The 19,515-nt window shown below is 39.7% G+C and overlaps 1 protein-coding gene across 9 annotated transcripts in view; it reads left to right on the forward strand.

Annotated features, from left to right (window-relative positions):
- Positions 1-19,515, forward strand: part of rnf220a (ring finger protein 220a) — a 131,510-nt gene that overhangs the window by 103,297 nt on the left and 8,698 nt on the right. For 3 of the 9 annotated variants that reach the window (XM_079876213.1, XM_079876217.1, XM_079876219.1), the window contains 6 exons: positions 2,509-2,630; positions 3,293-3,419; positions 9,342-9,438; positions 9,548-9,634; positions 9,737-9,792; positions 10,170-10,269. In XM_079876213.1, the coding sequence (XP_079732339.1) occupies positions 2,509-2,630; positions 3,293-3,419; positions 9,342-9,438; positions 9,548-9,634; positions 9,737-9,792; positions 10,170-10,269 (589 nt within the window). Of the gene's footprint in view, positions 1-1,322; positions 1,428-2,508; positions 2,631-3,292; positions 3,420-9,341; positions 9,439-9,547; positions 9,635-9,736; positions 9,793-10,169; positions 10,270-19,515 lie in introns of all 9 variants that reach the window. The other 6 variants (XM_079876212.1, XM_079876216.1, XM_079876211.1 and 3 more) reach the window with 3 other exon arrangements.

The following is a 19,515-nucleotide window of genomic DNA, read 5'->3' on the forward strand; positions in this document are numbered from 1 at the left end:
CAACAAGAGAATTTTCACTGTTTATTGTGTACTATGACTGTTTATCTGTTGACATATGATTTTAAAAACGTAGTTATCATCCATTTAATGTTTTAATACTTTATATCAGTATAAATTGCTGTTAATATATGGAAAACTTCCTTTACCCAGCAGTCTCTTATTTGATGTTTTATTATTAATCTATATTATTATTAGCCTACTATTATTGATGTATAATTATTATTATTTTGGCATTAATGAAAAGTTGCACATTAAGTCAACAACAATAAACTGTAATATTTAAATTGAGTTTAATTACTTCTGGAGTCTGATTACATGCAGTAATATTTGATGAAAATAATAGTCTTATTTGTTTAATTTAATATTTGAAGATCAGTCTTGTCATCATTTAAAACAAGAAGTATGACTAATGTGTGTATGTGTACAACAACACGCCGATAACTGTCAAAATCAGCTCATTATAAATACCTGACAGCACAAGAAAAATGTCAAAGAGCAAAATTGGAGTATTAGTATTTTGGTTAGACCGTTTATAACCTTTTCCTGATAAAATAATACGGTTTTGAGGCATTTACATGACATTCTGCTCAGTGCGCATTACACTACATGCTCTGAAGACTCTTGCTGTTATAAACTGATCACAGTGAGTCTAGTCATTTTGTATGGTTACCTGAACCCCCAAAAGCATAGTCATTAGTCGGTGGGTGTGATGGTGGATCTGCTGCACCCGTGAGGAGGGTTGGTGTGAGCTGGGAGCTCTCTGACCTGAGGCCAGTTGTTATTCTGGGTGTCAGTAACCGTCTGGTACGGATAAGGAGCTCCTCACCTCTCAGGGTACATTAGCCAAATGCTCATCAGCACTGGTGTCTGTTATGTGGCCTTGCCAGAAGCTTGACATCCATGTCAACCTCAGCCTCCATGCCTTATAGCGGACGATTGAGTGATGTCTACAAGCCTAAGCTGTTTGTTTTTCACTTCAAATATGTCAGCCAATTTAAAAGCACATGTTTAGTGATGGTCATATTCCTTATATTCACTGCTAAGCCAAGCTTCGAAGATTTAAAACGACACCTACTTTGTGTTGGTTAAGCTGGTGGTTAAGTAATATTAGTAGCCCCCACCCCGCTTCGGATTTAAGAGGTTGACGATTAATTGATTGTTAATTTAAACAAAGATAGATTATGGGAATTTATGTAAATTGACAAAACTAGTTAGTATAGTTCGTAGTCAGTTGTGGCCACCTGTTTTTGCACTTCCCTTGACTGTAGCGCCTGCCCAAGCAGAGAATCTCCTTAACTCTTGGTTTTTTCATGTGTCAACAGTCGATGACCTCTGCTGGTGCAGGCGCTACGCCAAGGAAAGTTTCAAAAGCCCCCCAATCCCAGTGCCCAGAGGAGTGCCCCTAGCCCCTTGCTGCCTGCGGCATGGTAAGACCCCCTCCCCCCTTTATCGCAGCCGCAGGCACCGTAAGGGTAAATGGGGCTGCCTTTGTTTAAACCCGATCCCGTATTAATGTACATCACCTCTCATCTGAGACACTGTGATTTCAGAGTGAGGGGCCGGCTGGAAAAACTCCTGCCGTGCCTAATTAATCTGCCTTTTTCTTGCTATTTAATGACGCCCGTCTCCCCCACATTACCGTCAACGTGGCCGGTGCTTCTCTCTCTTCTCCCTCTCCTGGAGGTAATGGCAGAAGCTCTCGCCTCTCCTCCTCCAGTCCCCCTCGGCCCCATTCGCAATCACAGCCACCTAAAAATTAATGTCCCCACACGCCATTTGCAGTTAAGAAAAAGCGACAGAGACTTACGGCGCAATAGGCGCTGTTCTGCTGTGTTAAATTTCTAATTATGTGCTCGGGGAGGGGAGGGGGTAGAGCGAGACACCCCGAGAGATCCAAGCCCTGGCCGTTTCGTGCTCATCACCGATGTAACCAGGAGGAATTGGTGTCTGGGTGCAAAGGTCTAATGGACAGAGTTCACCTCTGAGCCCTGTCACGTCACTGTCGTGTTTTGCAACCCATCTTTCTTCCCTCAGTAAAATCTGTGGCTAGAGATGCCTACTAGCCTTGAGCTAAGTCTGTAAAGGATCCTGATCTGTGTGGGCTTAATGCTGCTCGCTCTTTTTTTTTTTTTCCCGTCTTGACTCTGTGTATCCAGTGATGTCCTTGGTCAGCCACATTAGCTGTTGTTGTTCCCAGGTTTTAATGTAAAAAAAAAAATCTATAAATTTAGTCAAATACAATACAAATATATAGTCATTTCAATTAAAAATATATTAATTTAATATTTAATTAAAGATTATATGTAAATACATATTTATCAGTAGAAAACCCAAAAAATTGAATTTAAGTGAAACATTTGTTTTTGGATTTTTGTAATATTCGTGTTTATTTTATCATCACCTTTTCCACAGCTCAGTGCCAATATGGATTATTTTTGTGGTATTTATAATGGTCACTTTGCTCCATTGATTTATCACATGGTGTTTCTCTCTTCTCTTGTGCTGCAGCCCGGATTGGAAAGATGAAGCGCCGGAAGCCCGAGGATGGACAGGTATGTCCACTGTGCAGCGCCCCGCTGGCAGGGACAGAGGAGGAAATGAGTAGGCATGTGGAACAATGTCTGTTCAAGGTAGCTTCATAAACCCAGTGATCTGGGCCTCCAACCTCTAGAAGCTTTGGCCTTTCTGCCCTCACCTTTCCCTGGACATCAGCATCTGACAAAACACATACACATGATCAATTAGTTTCTTATGACTACTATCATGTTGTACTACTACATGGATGTCCAGGGAAGAGTTGAAGGATTAGCCTTTTCCTGAAGTGTTCCTCCTCCTCCTCCTCTTTCTCTTCCACCACTTTAGCAGATTTAGTTGGCAGTTTCAGCGTCCTGAACCTACTTTAGAGATATTCTACATTATTGTCCTTAGCCTTTGAGTTTATAAAGCGGCTCAATGGAAACTTGTTCACACAGTCTGACTGGCTTCCCTTTTTAGCCGTTTTAGTGGTTCAGGATGCAGCACTCGCCCTTTATATTATATAGCAGGTTCCTCTTAACCCATCTAATCCAGTAGTTCTTATGATACTAATGTATTCTTGGTGGTTGGATTCGGGTGTTCTGTTGCATGTGGTTTGATAGCTCCTAAAATTAGACATCATTAGAAGTTAGTGGATTTGAAAGCGCTACTTTGATTTCCTCTGATGTAGTCACACTTTGTGGTTTTGTCTTTTTATATTGAGTGGACCGATTGAAGTGTGTTGGTACATTTTTGATAAGTGGTTTTGTTCTCTCAGAGGGAAGGCGCAACAGAAGAGGATTCCGCGGATGTTGAAGGAGAGAATGGAACACGGTTTGAGGAATACGAGTGGTGCGGACAGAAGAGGGTCCGAGCTACTACATTATTGGAAGGTGGTTTCAGAGGTAAGCGTTTTTTGGCTTTTTTATGTTTTTGAAAATAGTATCTTATGCTTTAGTAGAAACTGTAATATTGTGAAATATTTAAATTTAAAACTAAAATAATTGTAGAATAAATAATTGTAATATGCTGATTTGGTGCTTAAGAAACATTTCTTATTTATTTTAATTGTGAAAACAGCTTAATATTTCAGGGCTGTACACTAACTTTTCTGAACAATCATTGGTGCTACAGATGTTGAAAGACAGCACTAGTATAAAATACCTGTTACCATTTATGAAAACAACCATAAAAAGTGCTGTTCATCATGCATTATATCTATATATGTTAATTATGTTATCAATCACATAAATTGCATTTAGGAGTGGGTGTTGTGACCAAATAAAAAATATCGATTTCTCGATTTTAATCGATTCTCATTTTTACGAACCGATGTCGATTCTTAAATCCCAAGAATCGAGTAGTCATGCTGTTTTCAGTTGATGAATGAAATGGAACATTGTAGCGCGCATCCCATCCAATAAATCGCAATAATCTTTGTGCTTTGTTACTATTGATATGAAACAAAGTCTCAGATTTCAAATTACATCCATTTTCTTATGAAATTCCAAAACATAAATACCGTTTTGGCGCTGTGGCGTGAGATCGCTCAGCTCAAGAGAAGCAGCAGTGCGGAGCGCACGTGATCTTCTCTTCCGCCTTAATAATACCAGTTACCATGCGAAATAAACATGAATAAGCATCTGAAAGTGTGTTAAAAGATAGAATACAACTTATCGAAATCCGTATCATGTCACATGAAATCGCTCAATCAGTGTTTCAACAGTGGAAAGATGTAATTAGAACGGCTTGTAAACAATGTCATGTAACGTCACATTTACCTCAGAAAAACCATATCCAGTGACCATAAACTCATTTGTCAGCTAGAAAAATTAACTCTAGAGAGGAGCATTTTGCTAAATATGCACCATATTACATATTCATTATAATTTTTAATGATCTTTAATACTTCATGCATGTTTGAATAAATCTAGTAAGTTTTTATGACAGCCACCTTTTAAATGTTTACATTTCATATAACTTTATTATTATAAAAATAAATAAAAGTGTAATTTAAGTTTTTATACAAATCAGTTAATTTTTACCTTCAATATTATAGTAGGCTAATGAAGCCTAGTAGGCTACAACTGACTCCCATAGTTTACAGCATTAGTTAAGACATTTGTTTAGAGATTTGAAATTTGCCATGTATTGTACCTGATATCCAAAATAATCAATATTGAATCGAATCGGAATCGAAATCGAATCGAAATCTAATCTAATGAATCTTCATTTCAGAAACTTGTTTGAAATATTTGTAACAATGAAAGTGACTTTTGATCTTTCTTTTAAAAATCATACTGACTACAAACTTTTGAATGGTAGTGTATATATTTGAACAGGTTGATCTTGGGGTACATCGAGAATGAAATGAATGTACCCTCATTAAACAGTTTAAAGGTTATAGTGATCTTTGACAGCTGTTTGACAACCTTGTGTATATATGTATGCATGTATGTGTATATATGTATGTATATATAATATACATATATATATATATATATACATACATACATACATACACACACAAGGTTGTCAAATAGCTGTCAAAGATCACTAACTATAACCTTTAAACTGTTTAATGAGGGTACATTCATTTCATTCTCGATGTACCCCAAGATCAACCTGTTCAAGTGTGTTCATTTATAGGCTAGGCAGCTGTAGTCCAGACAAGGTGAGTTCTGCCAGGCCCTTCTCGGCCTTTACGGAGTCAAAGGAAAACACATTTAGCTGTGCAATTGACCCGACTCACCCAGTACAGAGATGTGTGTGAGGAAAAATGGGCCGCTGACCCCTGGGCTTCCCCCGCTGCAGGAATGCAATTATAGCTCCCAACCTAACTTTGCTCACCTGGGACGTTCTCTATCACATACACACTCGCTCCCTAAGACCCTTTTAGATGTGCTGCCACACTCATTGAAAGACTTTCCAGGGAATTCTAGTTGGTTCATAAATAATTTACCTCCTCAGATTATTTTTACACTTGGGAGGAAGTGTCAGTCATTCCTCCATACTTCAGATTTTTATCTTAGAACTTTCTCAATGTTGGATCAGTTATTTTGAAAGGGGTTTATTTCTTCGGTTAAGTTTGTGGAGTTGGCACTTTAGAGGAAGTGCTAAGTGAATGCCTATCAAAAACGTCTCTGTTTCCCCCCTCACTGTCCTTTTCATATTTAGAAAAGGACTTGGTTTCCTCCCTCAGTGGTCTTTTGTAAACTTATGCACTCTTAAATGGAAAGGCTGTTCGATCCCAAGCAAAGAACAGATTGCAAAGCTGTGTGGATTAAGAAAAGAAACGGAGTTGCTCCTCTAACGCCTGGCTAGACAGACGGTGGCCCAGATCAATTCTGCATGTGTCTGTACAGAAGCTCTCCAGCCCTTTATCTTCAGCACAGGCACCGGTGTAATGGCGATAGAGGGGGGACCTGGTGAGAAGTGACTCGGTGGCCCAGGGGCCACTTGAAAGCTCCCCCCAGGATACTCAGAAGGTGGATTTTTGTCTTGAAAGCTCAGCTGAAGTCCTCAAGCATTCAATCGGCCTGCATTGCAGAATCCCTCCAGCCCGGGGGGAGCTAGTCTGAGGGGGGTGGGGGGCTTGAAAGGGGTCTTCAATGGGATAAGAGGGCTATCGTCTCTGAAGCACCAGCCCCTCTCCCTCTTTGAGGACCCAGGAAAAAAGCAGAGAGGAAATGCTTTAAACCGAACAAAAAGAGCATGATAAGGGAAAAGAGAGACCAAGAGGAAGAGAGAAATCGAAGAGGATCAGTTTGTGGTGGAGGCCCGTACGGCCTCCTGTGTCCATGGCTTAGCAGGGCTGTTGTGCTGATAAAGAGATAGCGATGGCAGTCACAGGCAGAGATGGAAGAGATTCGGTGCAGTCAGGAAAGAAGAACAGAGGCCAGTCGCTCGTCTTTGTAAATAACCTTGAGAGATGGCTACTTTGAGCCCCCTCCTTGGCAGGCATACATGGTAAATGCCATTCTGATTGGATGAACTCTGACCCGCGACACATACTGAGAGAGGCTGATAGATGTCATGGCAACGTGGTGGAGGAGAGGCCATGTTTCATGTCCTGTTTCTGTGGGATCTCTGCGTCCCCTTTCTTAGCCACGACATGAGACACCTGTCTCGAGTGACATATGTAGATTAGTGCTTAACAATCATGGCATATGTAAATCAGCTTGTAAAATGTGACCCAACAAGGAAAAACGTGTTTTATGCATGTGACGACTTAACATTTAAAGGGATACAAGGTCTTCTTTGAATGTGACACATTGCAAATGGACATTATCTTGCGAAGTATTGCAGAGGAAGAGTTTTCTTATTCATCCAGTTGTATGTCATGAAGAAGGAAGAGTAAGCTTACGTCCAAGGCGCTGCTGGGCAAAGAGGCAGTGCGATGGTGTGCATAATTTGACTGAGAGGCAGTTAGAGTGGCACTGACCTTTTCGGCACAGATTAGATTGCCTGCCAAGACCGCTTAACTGTAGCCCCAGCTTTCACAGTTTCACAGACACACTTACAACACTGCTAGGGTAGTTATACACCATTCAGGTTGCTGTTTTAAAGTTGTATTTGGCTGAGAAGGTGTGCCCTGCTTTTTTTTCAGTCTGGCTGGGTTTCGTCAGTGTGCTTACCAAAGTGGACATTCTTCCTGTCCGTGAATCAATCAATGCTACATAACATCCTTCCTGCCCTGGTTCTAGCGAAGCATTATCCAGGATCCTTAGGCTGATCAATTGATTAGATTAACAGTGAAATTTTTATTTTATTTTTTTCTCTTTTGACTGCTTATGGCCATATCTTCCTCTGTTGTGACCACTAATGGTGGGCAGACCAATGTTTATTAGTTTTTTTCTCTATCCTGTTTGGCTTTCTTTGCAGCTTGTCAACAATGTACTAATGAAATGTTCACCATCATTTACAGATTATGATCTTTTATTTTTGTCTGACTGTGTATTTTACCCAACTTCAGATGGGCCAGAGGGGTGGGAGGGTTATCTTTAGAACACTGAAACTATTTCCAGGCTAGAATGAGACGTGTCGATCGCAGGATACACAGTTCATGTTTTAATGTGGTCGCACATATTTCTTCTTTCACTTCAGTCAGTGCCACAATTTATTAAAGCTTACACTTACCTAAATACTATAAAACATGCCCCAGGCTACACTACTTGTTAGTAAGATTTCTTTTTTAAATTAATACTTTTATTCAGTAAAGATGCATTAAATTGATCAGTAAAGACTATATATATATATATATATATATATATATATATATTAATATAAAATGTATAATAAAAATGATTATTTCAAATAAATGCTATTATTTTGATCTTTCTATTTATCAAAGAATCCTAAAAAATGTGTCATGGTTTCCGGAAAACGTTTTCAGCATTGATAATAATAAATCTTTCTTTGGCACCAAATCAGTATGTTAAAATGATTTCTGAAGGATCGTGTGACTAAAGACGGGAGTAATGGCTGCTGAAAGTTTAGCTTTGCTGAATGCTAAAATGGTTATGAATGAATGAATGAGGCATTTTTAAATTATATATTATTGTTATTTTACATTGTAACAATATTTCACAATATAACTGTTTTCTCTGTATTTTTTGATCAAATAAATGCAGCCTTGGTAAGCATAAGGGGCGTCTTTCAAAAACATTCAGAAATCCTACTGACCTAAAACTTTTGAATGGTAGTAGTAGGTCTCGATAATTTAATTAATTAATTCTAGCGTGTTATCAATGGACAGACAGTCTCACAAGTGCAAGTTAAATGAATAGACACCCATGTTTAGTTTAAGTTATTGTTGACAGTAATGTACATGTACGTTACATGTACAGTAATGTTCAACTGTCCGTGGTAATGTACAATCAGAACCTTGATTCTATGTGCGACCAGCTTGGATTTATGTAGCTCAGCTATTGTTCGCATATGCCTCTGCAGTCACAGGGACCAAATAAAACTTAAAAGGTCCCTTTTATTTGATCATTAAAAACCATCGGCACATTGTAAAAAGGGGCAAGCATTTGTGATGCATTTTATCCCTACTCTGCCTCTTTTGGATCCCTTTACGGAGAGGAGGAGAGACAGATCAGGGCCACCACATCCACTTTCAGTCCTCCTCTTCTTCGTCAGTGTCTTACACTCTCCCTGAAGGTTGTAGTTATCCACTCCACACTGTGCAGTAGTCATCATGTGTCGTAGCACTTTGCGGAATGAGAGGAAGCACCGTTCACCACTTCCATTTCCTACCTTAGCTCCTCATCCGTGACATACTCTGTCCTCCAGCGGTGCCCTGACATCCTTCCATCAGCCGCTGCGGGGCCTGGCCCGCTCCAGCCTTTCTCGGCTCAATCAGACTCTGGTCTCTGCGGGCTGCTCCCACCCTTCAGGCTGCTGCCGATCCAAACTGTCCCTAACCAGAACTGAAGGACCCAGTCAGCCGGCAGCAGGAGTTTGTCTGTGCGCTCATCACTGGATTTATAGAAGTGCCACTCAGACTGCACGCCCCAGTGCTCAGGACCCACACCCTGACAGGCACCTGACACAACTCCCATTCAGGCTGTCTCTGATGCCTCCATCTGGGCCCAAAGCACCAGGTTCCTGGGTTGTCTGCTGTAATCTGGTCCTGCTAATAGCTAGAACAGGCCTTCTTAATTAGGATTTTTCTGGCATGACAAAACTGTCCTGGATTGGGTCAGTTACAGATGGAGATGGTTGCTAGTGACAGGAGATGTATTGTAACATAATGAATATGACAGAATTTAAACCTAAATTCCATTTACTGAATACTATTATTCCTCTCCTCCCTCTTTTAGGAACAGGCTTTGCCATGTGTAGCACGAAGGAGAGCCATGACAGCGATGCAGACCTAGATGTAGATGGAGATGACACACTGGAGTACGGCAAAGCCCAGTATCCTTGTTCATTCACTAGGAGACGTCTTGCTCTTCAGTGGTGGTGTAGTGTGCACAGAAACAGTAACTGAAATTAGATGCAGTTGTTCCTTAATTCAAGGTTTCAGGTACACTGAGGCAGACATCATTCCTTGCTCTGGAGAGGACCAGGGAGAGGCCAAAGAACGTGAGGCACTGCGTGGAGCCGTTTTGAAGTAAGCTGGCCTTCACTGAGATGATTTCATCACAGACTTTAAAATGACAAATAATAACTGTAGGCTTGGCCCTTACAATAAATTTCTGTTTCTCTTCCGTAGTGGTGGTGTGCCGTCCAATAGAATAACACCTGAGTTCTCCAAATGGGCCAGTGATGGTGAGTTGGCCTTTTTTATGGTGTGCTTTTATTATATATCTCATTTAACATTTTAAATCAGTTAAATGTAAATTGTAATGATTTTAGAAAATAACTGTTTTTACGGTATTTTTGATCAAATAAATGGTGAGCATAAGAAACTGCTTTCAAAAACATAAAAAAATGGTAAGTTGTAATATTCTAAAATATTTAATCCACTGGAAATTGCTGTGTAAGTTCGGTCTCTATAAATTATTTTTATTTAAAAAATCTTAACTAAAAAGATGTATAGGAAACTTTTTTGTCTATATATTCGAGTTGGATTGATATAGAATGAAATGTTGCTTTTGTTGGCCCTCATTCATTATATATGCTCTGTTTGTCTCTATTTTTTGCAGAAATGCCGTCGACCAGTAATGGTGAGAGCAGCAAACAGGAGCCCAGTTCTTCATCTTCGTCCTCCACACCGAGGACCTGTAAAAACAGTGAGATTGAGAAGTGAGTACAAACACACACCTGTCCGCAGTGGCAGTGTGTTTGCTGGTGTATTGGGGTGAGATTAGTTTGTGTAGGGACTGCAAGATCATAAATGATGCATTTAGTGTGCTCATCTCTCTGGAGCATGCTTGATCACAGGGAGTGGTCCAGAGTATTGATCCCAGGCAGCTGAGCCTTGTCTGGCCCTGACTCGCCGCACAGCCCGCGAATGCTAATATCCCCATAGCCATTTCCATACTACAGATTTACGCTGCAGGAATTGTGCAATATTTATCTCTAATTGCAAGAAGTGAAAGGAAGTTTTTACCTTTATGGAGGGATTTTTTCCCCCCCTAAACTTGTCAAATTCAAATGTCATATTCTTAAATTAAGTGAACAATCAAACAACAGAGGAACACAGAGAAAGCTAGATGAATTCCTACACTCCACTGAAAGTGAAGATGGAGGAATTTTAGCAGGCAGCCTACAAAAAGATAAATTTGAATAACCTGAGTGGGTGAAAGGCTGGCACCTGTAATTCCCGCATTTCTGCGTCCTCATCCATATTCCCCGACAACTGCTCCCGCTAAACTCTCCTCCCTCTTGTACACGGGGGCCCAGCCCCACTGAATGGGTAATTGGGGTCAGAGCGCAGCTCCTCGTAGAAGAGGAGCTTATTGCCACGGTGGTGGTGCGACTGTCCTCTCTCCTGGCTCGATCTCCCCCTGCTGTCTAGAGCCGGTCCAGGGTCAACGCACTAGTCACACTCTGCCTACCCAATAGCACAGCTGTCAGTCCACATGACCTGTGTCTGGTCTCTATCCTTGTTTAATCCCACTATGCAGGATTGTCCAGGGCATTGCCAGTTTTAAGTTTGTATTGTTGAATTTAACAGAAGTGCTCATGATTTTCAACCAGGGGTATGTGAAATTACCCCTATAAAACATAGTAAATGTGTAACTTCTGATTATTTTTGATAAATTGATTAATATAGATTTTTTGTTTGTTTGTGTGGTTGACACTTTTAGCAGACTATTTTAGATTTTTATATAATAATTGTGTTTTATTTCAGTAATATTTACTTTGATTTCTACAAAGATATTCATTTTTATTTTGACAGTTTAGTTTATTTTCTGTATTTAATACTATTTTTATTTTCAGTAATATTTGTTACTTTGATTTATACAAAGATATTCATTTTTATCTTTTTTTTTTTCATTTCGACAGTTTAGTTTAGGCCTACTTTCTGTATTTAATACTATTTATATTTTGCTTGTATAATGTCTTTTTATAAGATTTGATTTATTTGTACTTTTTCACACTCTTTATTTGTTTATTTATAAAAAATTCCTAAACATTTCTTAAAGGCGCAACCCCCCCCCCCCCCCCCCCCAAAAAAAAAGAAAACGAAAATTCATTGTCCTCTCTATCTGTCTGTTTTCTCCTCTGAGCCCTCTTCTCTAGGGAGAGACTTCTAATGTAGCTGAATCAATCTTGTGCGGGCGGCCATCACTGGGCCCCATATTAAATATCAGGGGCGGATAACTGGTGAATAAGCGCAGCAGACCCGACACAATTGATTTTTCTCGTCAGCACATCGTGAGCACGTTCCTCTCACCCAACTCTAGTCAAGTGTGCATCTACGAATGACTTCATCTGTAGTACAAGCTTGATGTCAGCTCAGTCTGCAATTGAAATCGTTTGTTAACCACGTTTTCCACGAACTGCAGTTAAAGGCGTGACTTTGCACACTGTTGCTTGATAGGTTTGACTGAGTGTGTGGAAATGAATGTTAGTGGATGATGCTATGAACACTGTGTGTCTCTGTCCGAGCGTGGGTGTGTGAGTAGGAGGATGAAAATGGACAGAACGGGATTCCTAAGTGGAGTTGCAGGAGCGTGACAGCTTAGATTGATTCATTGCTTTCCTCCGTTGAGACTTTTTCTGTTTTGCCCTCCCTCCGCATATAGCGCAGAGCACTAGGCAGCCGTTTAGACTAGCCGTAGCGTTGTATCGGAAAGCATTAAGTGTTTAGCCGGCCGGGGTATGAATCACCGCAGCTGTTTGATGTCATAGAAAAGAGCGAGCAATGAGTGCAACCCACCCGCCACCCGTTTTATTAGCTTAGCTCTTAGCTCCAGACGTGACACACACTCGTTTATTTAATATCGCCCGCAATATTTTTCCCAGTCTGTGCCCGTCCTTCTCGGCCCTCCGTCTGAATCTATCCATCTCTCCGCGACAGTAGAGCCCTCTCTTCCGAAGAGCACCTCTCCTTTCTCCTTCTGCTGATTTGATCAGGTATCACAGGATGTTACGTGATATTGTCTTATGAAAGGGGCCAGGGAGATAAATCTCAATGATGATGTCATTAATCAAATACTGAGGGGTCATGAGAAGGGGGAGGGAGGTGTATTAACTCTTTCCTGGCTGAAACAAATAGCAGTTGTTGTAGCTTTTGAGGTTATACTTGATATATTGGTAAAGCATTAAAAAAAATGCTTTTTTTTTTTCTTTCTTCATGGTGTGCGCCAAATGGATAAAGCATGCAAACTTACGGGAATGGCTGTGCCATTGTTTCATTTCCAATTTCCTGAAGTGAGGGTTCTTAATGTGAGTGAGCTTTAAAGAGGCCACATAAGGAGCTGAATCATTTCATTCCACTTCCAGCCTGAAAACAATCTCAAACCCCACTGTTTGTAAAACACATGCATTTCAATCTGCAATGAAAATGAGACTTGTCCCCTTTAGTTACAGTGATTCATGGTGGATGGTGTGTGTGTGTGTGTTTGTGTAAGAGGGTGAGCTTGTTTCTGTGTCATGAGTTGTGTAAATTGTGTACTTACGTATGTGTGTTTGTAAGGCAGAGGGGGCTGATGAATTCTCCGAGCTCTCCTGTGCCCAGATGGGTAATGATCTCTGGGTACAGGGGTCGCCTCTTGTCTCCGCTCATTCTTCACATGATAAATGAGGGCTCCTATGCCACCCGTGTGATCACAGCCACATTTCATGCTCAACTTGAAGCAATGGAGCAGATTTCTGTGTACCTCCACAATAATCAAATTTTTTACAAATTCATTAGTGATGACTTAGTTATTTTGTTCTTCAATCCCTTTTCCCATTAGCCACATTTTTACTATAGCATCAGCAATATCTCCAAACAAGAAACACATTTTAGGTTTAAGAAACACTAAAACAGCAATTTATATATTTGTGTGTCTGTGTGTATTTGTAAAAGTAATTTGCATAATATTTAACATGTTCTACAAGTTTAATATATATATATATTTTATCAGAAGCTGTTATGCTCAATCAGCCTCTTGATTTAAAATATACAGTGACCCTTACTATTGGATTGATTGTCAGCCAAGTGACTTTTTAAAGATCTCTCTGTATCTGTCTGTACTTGTAACTCATGTGTTCTCGTGTCAGGCCATGTAGACCTATATATTAGACCGCCTTCTACAGTTAGGCTCAACTCTGATAGAGACAGATGGTTACGGGGCAGGATAATGAAATGAAAAATAGCCTCACACTCAGTGCTGGGCCATAATGGCAGTGTGAGATAGCAGCAGAGGCTACTTCCTGTTTAAACTTGTGCATTTGTTGCTTTACAAATTAAAAATATACCTTTACAGAGAGTGATGCCTGTATAAAGTATTAAACTCGTCCATCATTGCTTTAACATCCACATTGATTTTTAATATAATGGGTGTACCATTATAGACCACAGCTGTAGGTAAGCGGCATTATTAGTTTGGATGTCAGTCCTCATTGTGGTTTCCTTAGTAACTTAAATTCATAATTGAAAAGACTCTATTCCTTCCCTAGGTGACGTCATTGGCATTATTCAGCCAGCACATTGCTGCAGAGCAGAGACGAGGCCTGTGTTTAATGTCTTTAAAACTTTCTCCAACACACTCAATAGGACCTTGATGATTTTCTGTTCCGAATTCACCCAGCAACCCCTCTCCAGGTTTTACACCTGCTTTCGTATTAAAACACAGCCCGGCTCTCTCCCTCAAACGATCTCTCCATCCATATAAAGACAGAGTAAAACCTTCTTTTATTACCAGAGGGAATTAAATAACTTTTAGAATGTGGTTTTCTATAAAGCACCACACAATGAATATTCATGCTGCAGCGGGTTGGGCATTACTTGGGGTAAAAGTTGTATTTTTTTTTGTTGGGCTGGTGACGGCATACGGGCAAGTGAACCACAGCGATTTATGAAGCTGTTAAAGAAAAACAGCAGGCATGGAGCTTGGTACACCTACTCTCCTGTCTGCTTTATAAGCATGCACGCTAATCAAGACTAAATGCTTTTTTACAAGCTGGCCACTAATAAGAAGAGATTTTAAAGCTTTATAGTCCCTGTGCGGATTGTAGGCTGCAGGGAATTGACCGTCCGGTCAGCTTGCTCTCCTTATTCAAGGTCGTTGTCTTGTTGGGGCTTTTTTGAGAGAGACCTAGTTGAGGTTTAGGGTGACCTTGAGAAGATGCCTGGACTTCAGAGTTTTGTTAACATGTTCCTTAATAAAATAAAAATTCACCCTATTCACCTTCGTCTATTTTCTAAATGCATGTTATTGATCTTATTGTGGTATTCATCCAAGCATATGTCATAATTTGTAACATTTGTTTTGACCTCGTAATTCTTAATCAAAATGTCATAACATGCTGGACTTTTCCTGTCATTTGGTCTGCCTAAACCCTGCACCTATCTTGCAAGTGACTGCAACCTTTGCCTCCCATCCAATCAACAACTGATGAATTGAACCAAGTCCCCGCTCCACATTTTTTTGTTTTGTGATAATCTGCTTTATTCAGAAGTATGTCACAATACAGATACAAAAATAAATCTGTCGCTTCTTCCATCATCTCGGCTTTAAAATAAATGGGATGTGTTTGATTCCTGGCTGGCTGAATTTAAAGGGAACCTATTTATACCCCTTTTTCAAGATGTAATATAAGTCTCAGGTGTCCCCAGAATGTGTCTGTGAATTTACAACTCAAAATACCCCTCAGATTATTTATCATACCATGTTGTAAATCCCCAATTTTGAGTGGACGCAAAAACATTCTGTGCTGCTTCCCGCCCCCTATCCAGAATAGTTATGTGCAATTACAGCTTGTGCCTTGGATACTCTGCCAAAAACAAACAAAACATCTGTTTGTTTTTGATTATCATCTCTATGCGTTTTAAAGGGATAGTTCACCCAAAAATGAAAATTCTGTCAGTAATTACTCACCCTCATGTTGTTCCAACCTGTAAGACTTTCGTTCATCTTCGGAAAACAAATTAAGATTTTTTGATAATCTGAGAGCTGGCTCACTCCTTCATAGGCTGCTTGGTAATTGCATCTGCCGGCCCAGAAAGTTAAAGACATTGTTAAAATAGTCTAAGTGACTACAGTGGCTCAACCTTAAGTTTATCAAGCGACGAGAATATTTTTTGTGCGCAAAAAAACAAAAATAACGACTTTATTCAACTTCACTTCTAGTCTAGACGGATTTTTGAAAAATGGCCTTCTATAAGAAGTGAGGAGCATTTATGGGTACAAGTCGGGAACCGGCCTACCTTACATATTTCAAGGGTGCTGAGTCCAAAAAAACTGGTTCCCAAGCGAAATTTTGAGTTTTTTACCTTCTAATTTGCATAACAAAATGGCCGCTAAATTGCCTATCTTGCTCAGTCTTTGGGCCATTTTCCCCTAGTTTTTTTGTAAGTAGGCAATCAGGATGAGGAAATTAAGTTTCTAGATCGATAGTCAAGGGTCAGAGCAAAGATATAATGGAGGCTCACTGCCTTTTTTATGTATATATTTATGCAAAATACCAACTTTTAAGGTGAAATTAAGCATTATTTGTGTAATTTTTTTAAGGCCGACATACATATTCAATCAATATTACTCTTAAATGTTCCCAGTGTATATATGATATGTGATGTATTCCATATTACATAATAACTAATAAAAACACCATTGCAAGTTTTTTTATGCAAATTAAGGCGAGACACTACAGGTGAATAGGGTAACATTTTTAACTAGCAGATATCACCATGAAACTTTCACAGTTGAATACCTACATTAAGATGAGAAACAAAATGTATTACAAGTTTTCTGTAATTTAATGTTTAAATATGCAAATTAGGCCATATCTAATCAAATATGCACTAATTTGCATAGATTTAAAACAACGAAATCTGAGTATTGGATAAAGCCAGGTTAAAAAAAATGTTTCATTGTGTTCACATGTTAGATGGGAAAAAAAAATACAGAGGGATTTATGGATATCTACTTTTGTTATCCTGTAAATCATAAAATACTGTCAATAGCAATATTTTCGCCATGTTTTTTGGAATAAAATGTTATATAAATCAGGCTAGGAATAATATATTTACAAATCCCTCTGTAAATGTCTTCATAATATAACATAATATAACTATAACTAGGTACAAGTACAAAAGTTTGGTATATAGGTGCTACTGAAGTGGAGCGTCATCCATGTGGTTTCCTTAGTCTGCTTCCGAATCATTCACCAGCCCCAAGCAAAACACAAACAAGACGGAAAACAAAAACACCAAAGAATCGACGACGAAAGTTAGGCTTTAATGCTCCAACAGAGTACTCCAAAGAGGTACATCCAAACACAACTACACATAGACGAGACTCAACACGAAACACAAACTGATCTGAACTTAAGTAGTTAGAGGATAATGAGACATGAACACCTGAACACAACACACACCTGAACTGAGTAATGAATCAAATTAACAACCATGAAGATAAGCTAACCAAGGTGAAAACACAAACAGAGTCCATGTGGAGAAAACTAAAAATAAACAAAACCAGATAACCCTGAAAGGAATACAGCTTTCATGTATTATGTGCTCTATTTATTGCTTTTTATGACAAATTTATAAGTAAAAATAATAAAATTATATCATTGTGTTAATTCTTTTTTGTAGTTTTTGTATTATTATTCTATTAAAATGAATGAACTATCTATTAAATATGACATGAAATAGTGTAACGGACTCCCCGGAGGCGGGGAGGAGATTGTGCGAACTGAATCGCATAGCCGAGCCTGGTGGTTCTCTCAACCCAGCGGGACAGGTTGGGAAACTCTAGCCAGGCTCCCAAGAACTGAACCAGCGGGGTCATGGGAACCACAGACGTACCCTCGGTAGGGCAGCGAAGTGGAATGAACGGTCCGGACGTGGGCGGCGTAGCGACCCGGTGTGGGGGCACGGTCATTGCCGCATCCTGACAGAGGAGGCCAGGGAAGGACCAGTGTTCCATGGGGGGCCTGCTCTGACAGAGGTCTGGCGACAGAGGGGGACAAGAGTGGCGAGGCAGAGCGTCGCACACTGCCATCCATGGCCTCTTGGGGCTCGGAGGAAGGGGCATCAGTTCTTAGAAAAAAGATTCTCCCCCGGCCCTCCACCGGGGGAAGGAGTGGTCCTGCTACCAGCTCCTGAGAAGAACTGAGCCCTAACTCCAAGCTGCCCATCTCAGGAGTGCTGCTTAGCCTGGCGTTTTGGCCGGCTAAGGGGCGGAGACGGGTGGTGCCGTCCTCCTGCTTGGGGCCGGTGAAGGCTTCGGAAGCAGACTAAGGAAACCACATGGATGACGCTCCACTTCAGTAGCACCTATACACCAAACTTTCCAGTCTTGTACCTAGTTATATTATGAAGACATTTACAGAGGGATTTGTAAATATATTATTCCTAGCCTGATTTATATAACATTTTATTCCAAAAAACATGGCGAAAATCATTTTTTTAAGGCTATTGACAGTATTTTCTGATTTACAGGATAACAAAAGTAGATATCCATAAATCCCTCTGTATTTTTTTTCCCATCTAATATGTGAACACAATGAAAAAATCATTTTTAACCTGGCTTTATCCAATACTCAGATTTCGTTGTTTTAAATATATGCAAATTAGTGCACATTTGATTAGATATAGCCTAATTTGCATATTTAAACATTAAATTACAGAAAACTTGTAATACATTTTTTTCTCATCTTAATGTAGGTATTCAACTGTGAAAGTTTCATGGTGATATCTGCTAGTTAAAAATGTTACCCTATTCACCTGTAGTGTCTCGCCTTAATTTGCATAAAAAATGAAATCTCAGACAACTTGCAATGGTGTTTTTCTTAGTTATTATGTAATATGGAATACATCACATATCATATATACACTGGGAACATTTAAGAGTGATATTGATTGAATATGTATGTCGGCCTTAAAAAATGACACAAATAATGCTTAATTTCACCTTAAAAGTTGGTATTTTGCATAAATATATACATAAAAAAGGCAATGAGCCTCCATTATATCTTTGCTCTGACCCTTGACTATCGATCTAGAAACTTAATTTCCTCATCTTGATTGCCTACTTACAAAAAAAATAGGGGAAAATGGTCCAACGACTGAGCAAGATAGGCAATTTGGCGGCCATTTTGATATGCAAATTAGAAGGTCAAAAACTCAAAATGTTGCTTGGGAACCAGTTTTTTTGGACTCAGCACCCTTGAAATATGTAAGGTAGGCCGGTTCCCGACTTGTACCCATAAATGCTCCTCACTTTCACTTTTTGGGCACTTCCCATCTAGACTATTCCGTGTGGGCTTCTGATGTGAGTTCACGAGAGCGCCATGACGCATGCGTGAGAACTGATATGATGCAGATGACTTCGCTCAGTTCACTGGGACTCAGCACTTCGACACACCGGAAGCGCTACACTGTTTACAAGCTTCTCTCATCATCTCAGTTCTCGCGCATGCATCGTGGCACTCTCGTAAACTCGCCTTCACGTTTGTGTACATACTGCAGACAAGTTCAAAAACAATATTAAAGTGAATTTTGGATAATAGGTCCCCTTTAACCTGTTAAGCTTCACCAGTGCGTGGGCGCACTGAAGCGTTTTTTTTTTTATTTAGTTAAAAATTACTATCAGATTTAATGTTATACATTGACAAACTATACATCATTAAAAAGATATAAGACTCAAGTTTCAGTATTTGACCACTATTGTATTCTGAAAAACTTATAGTGACAGTTATGTCTTAATTTGTGTCAGGAGTTATGAAATGAAAAAATGAGTCGATACCTTTAATATGAATTATGCGCGTCAGCTGCTTTCATTCATAAAAAACTCCCGTGCTGTCGTCATGACAGCGATACACAAAACAACGTCCCTCAGGGCTTTAGCTCAAAAATGTGCAGATTTGGAGAAATATTGATATATTTTC

The sequence above is a fragment of the Squalius cephalus genome (assembly GCF_949319135.1).
Source record: "Squalius cephalus genome assembly, chromosome: 7".
In the NCBI taxonomy this organism is placed as follows: Eukaryota; Metazoa; Chordata; class Actinopteri; order Cypriniformes; family Leuciscidae; genus Squalius; species Squalius cephalus.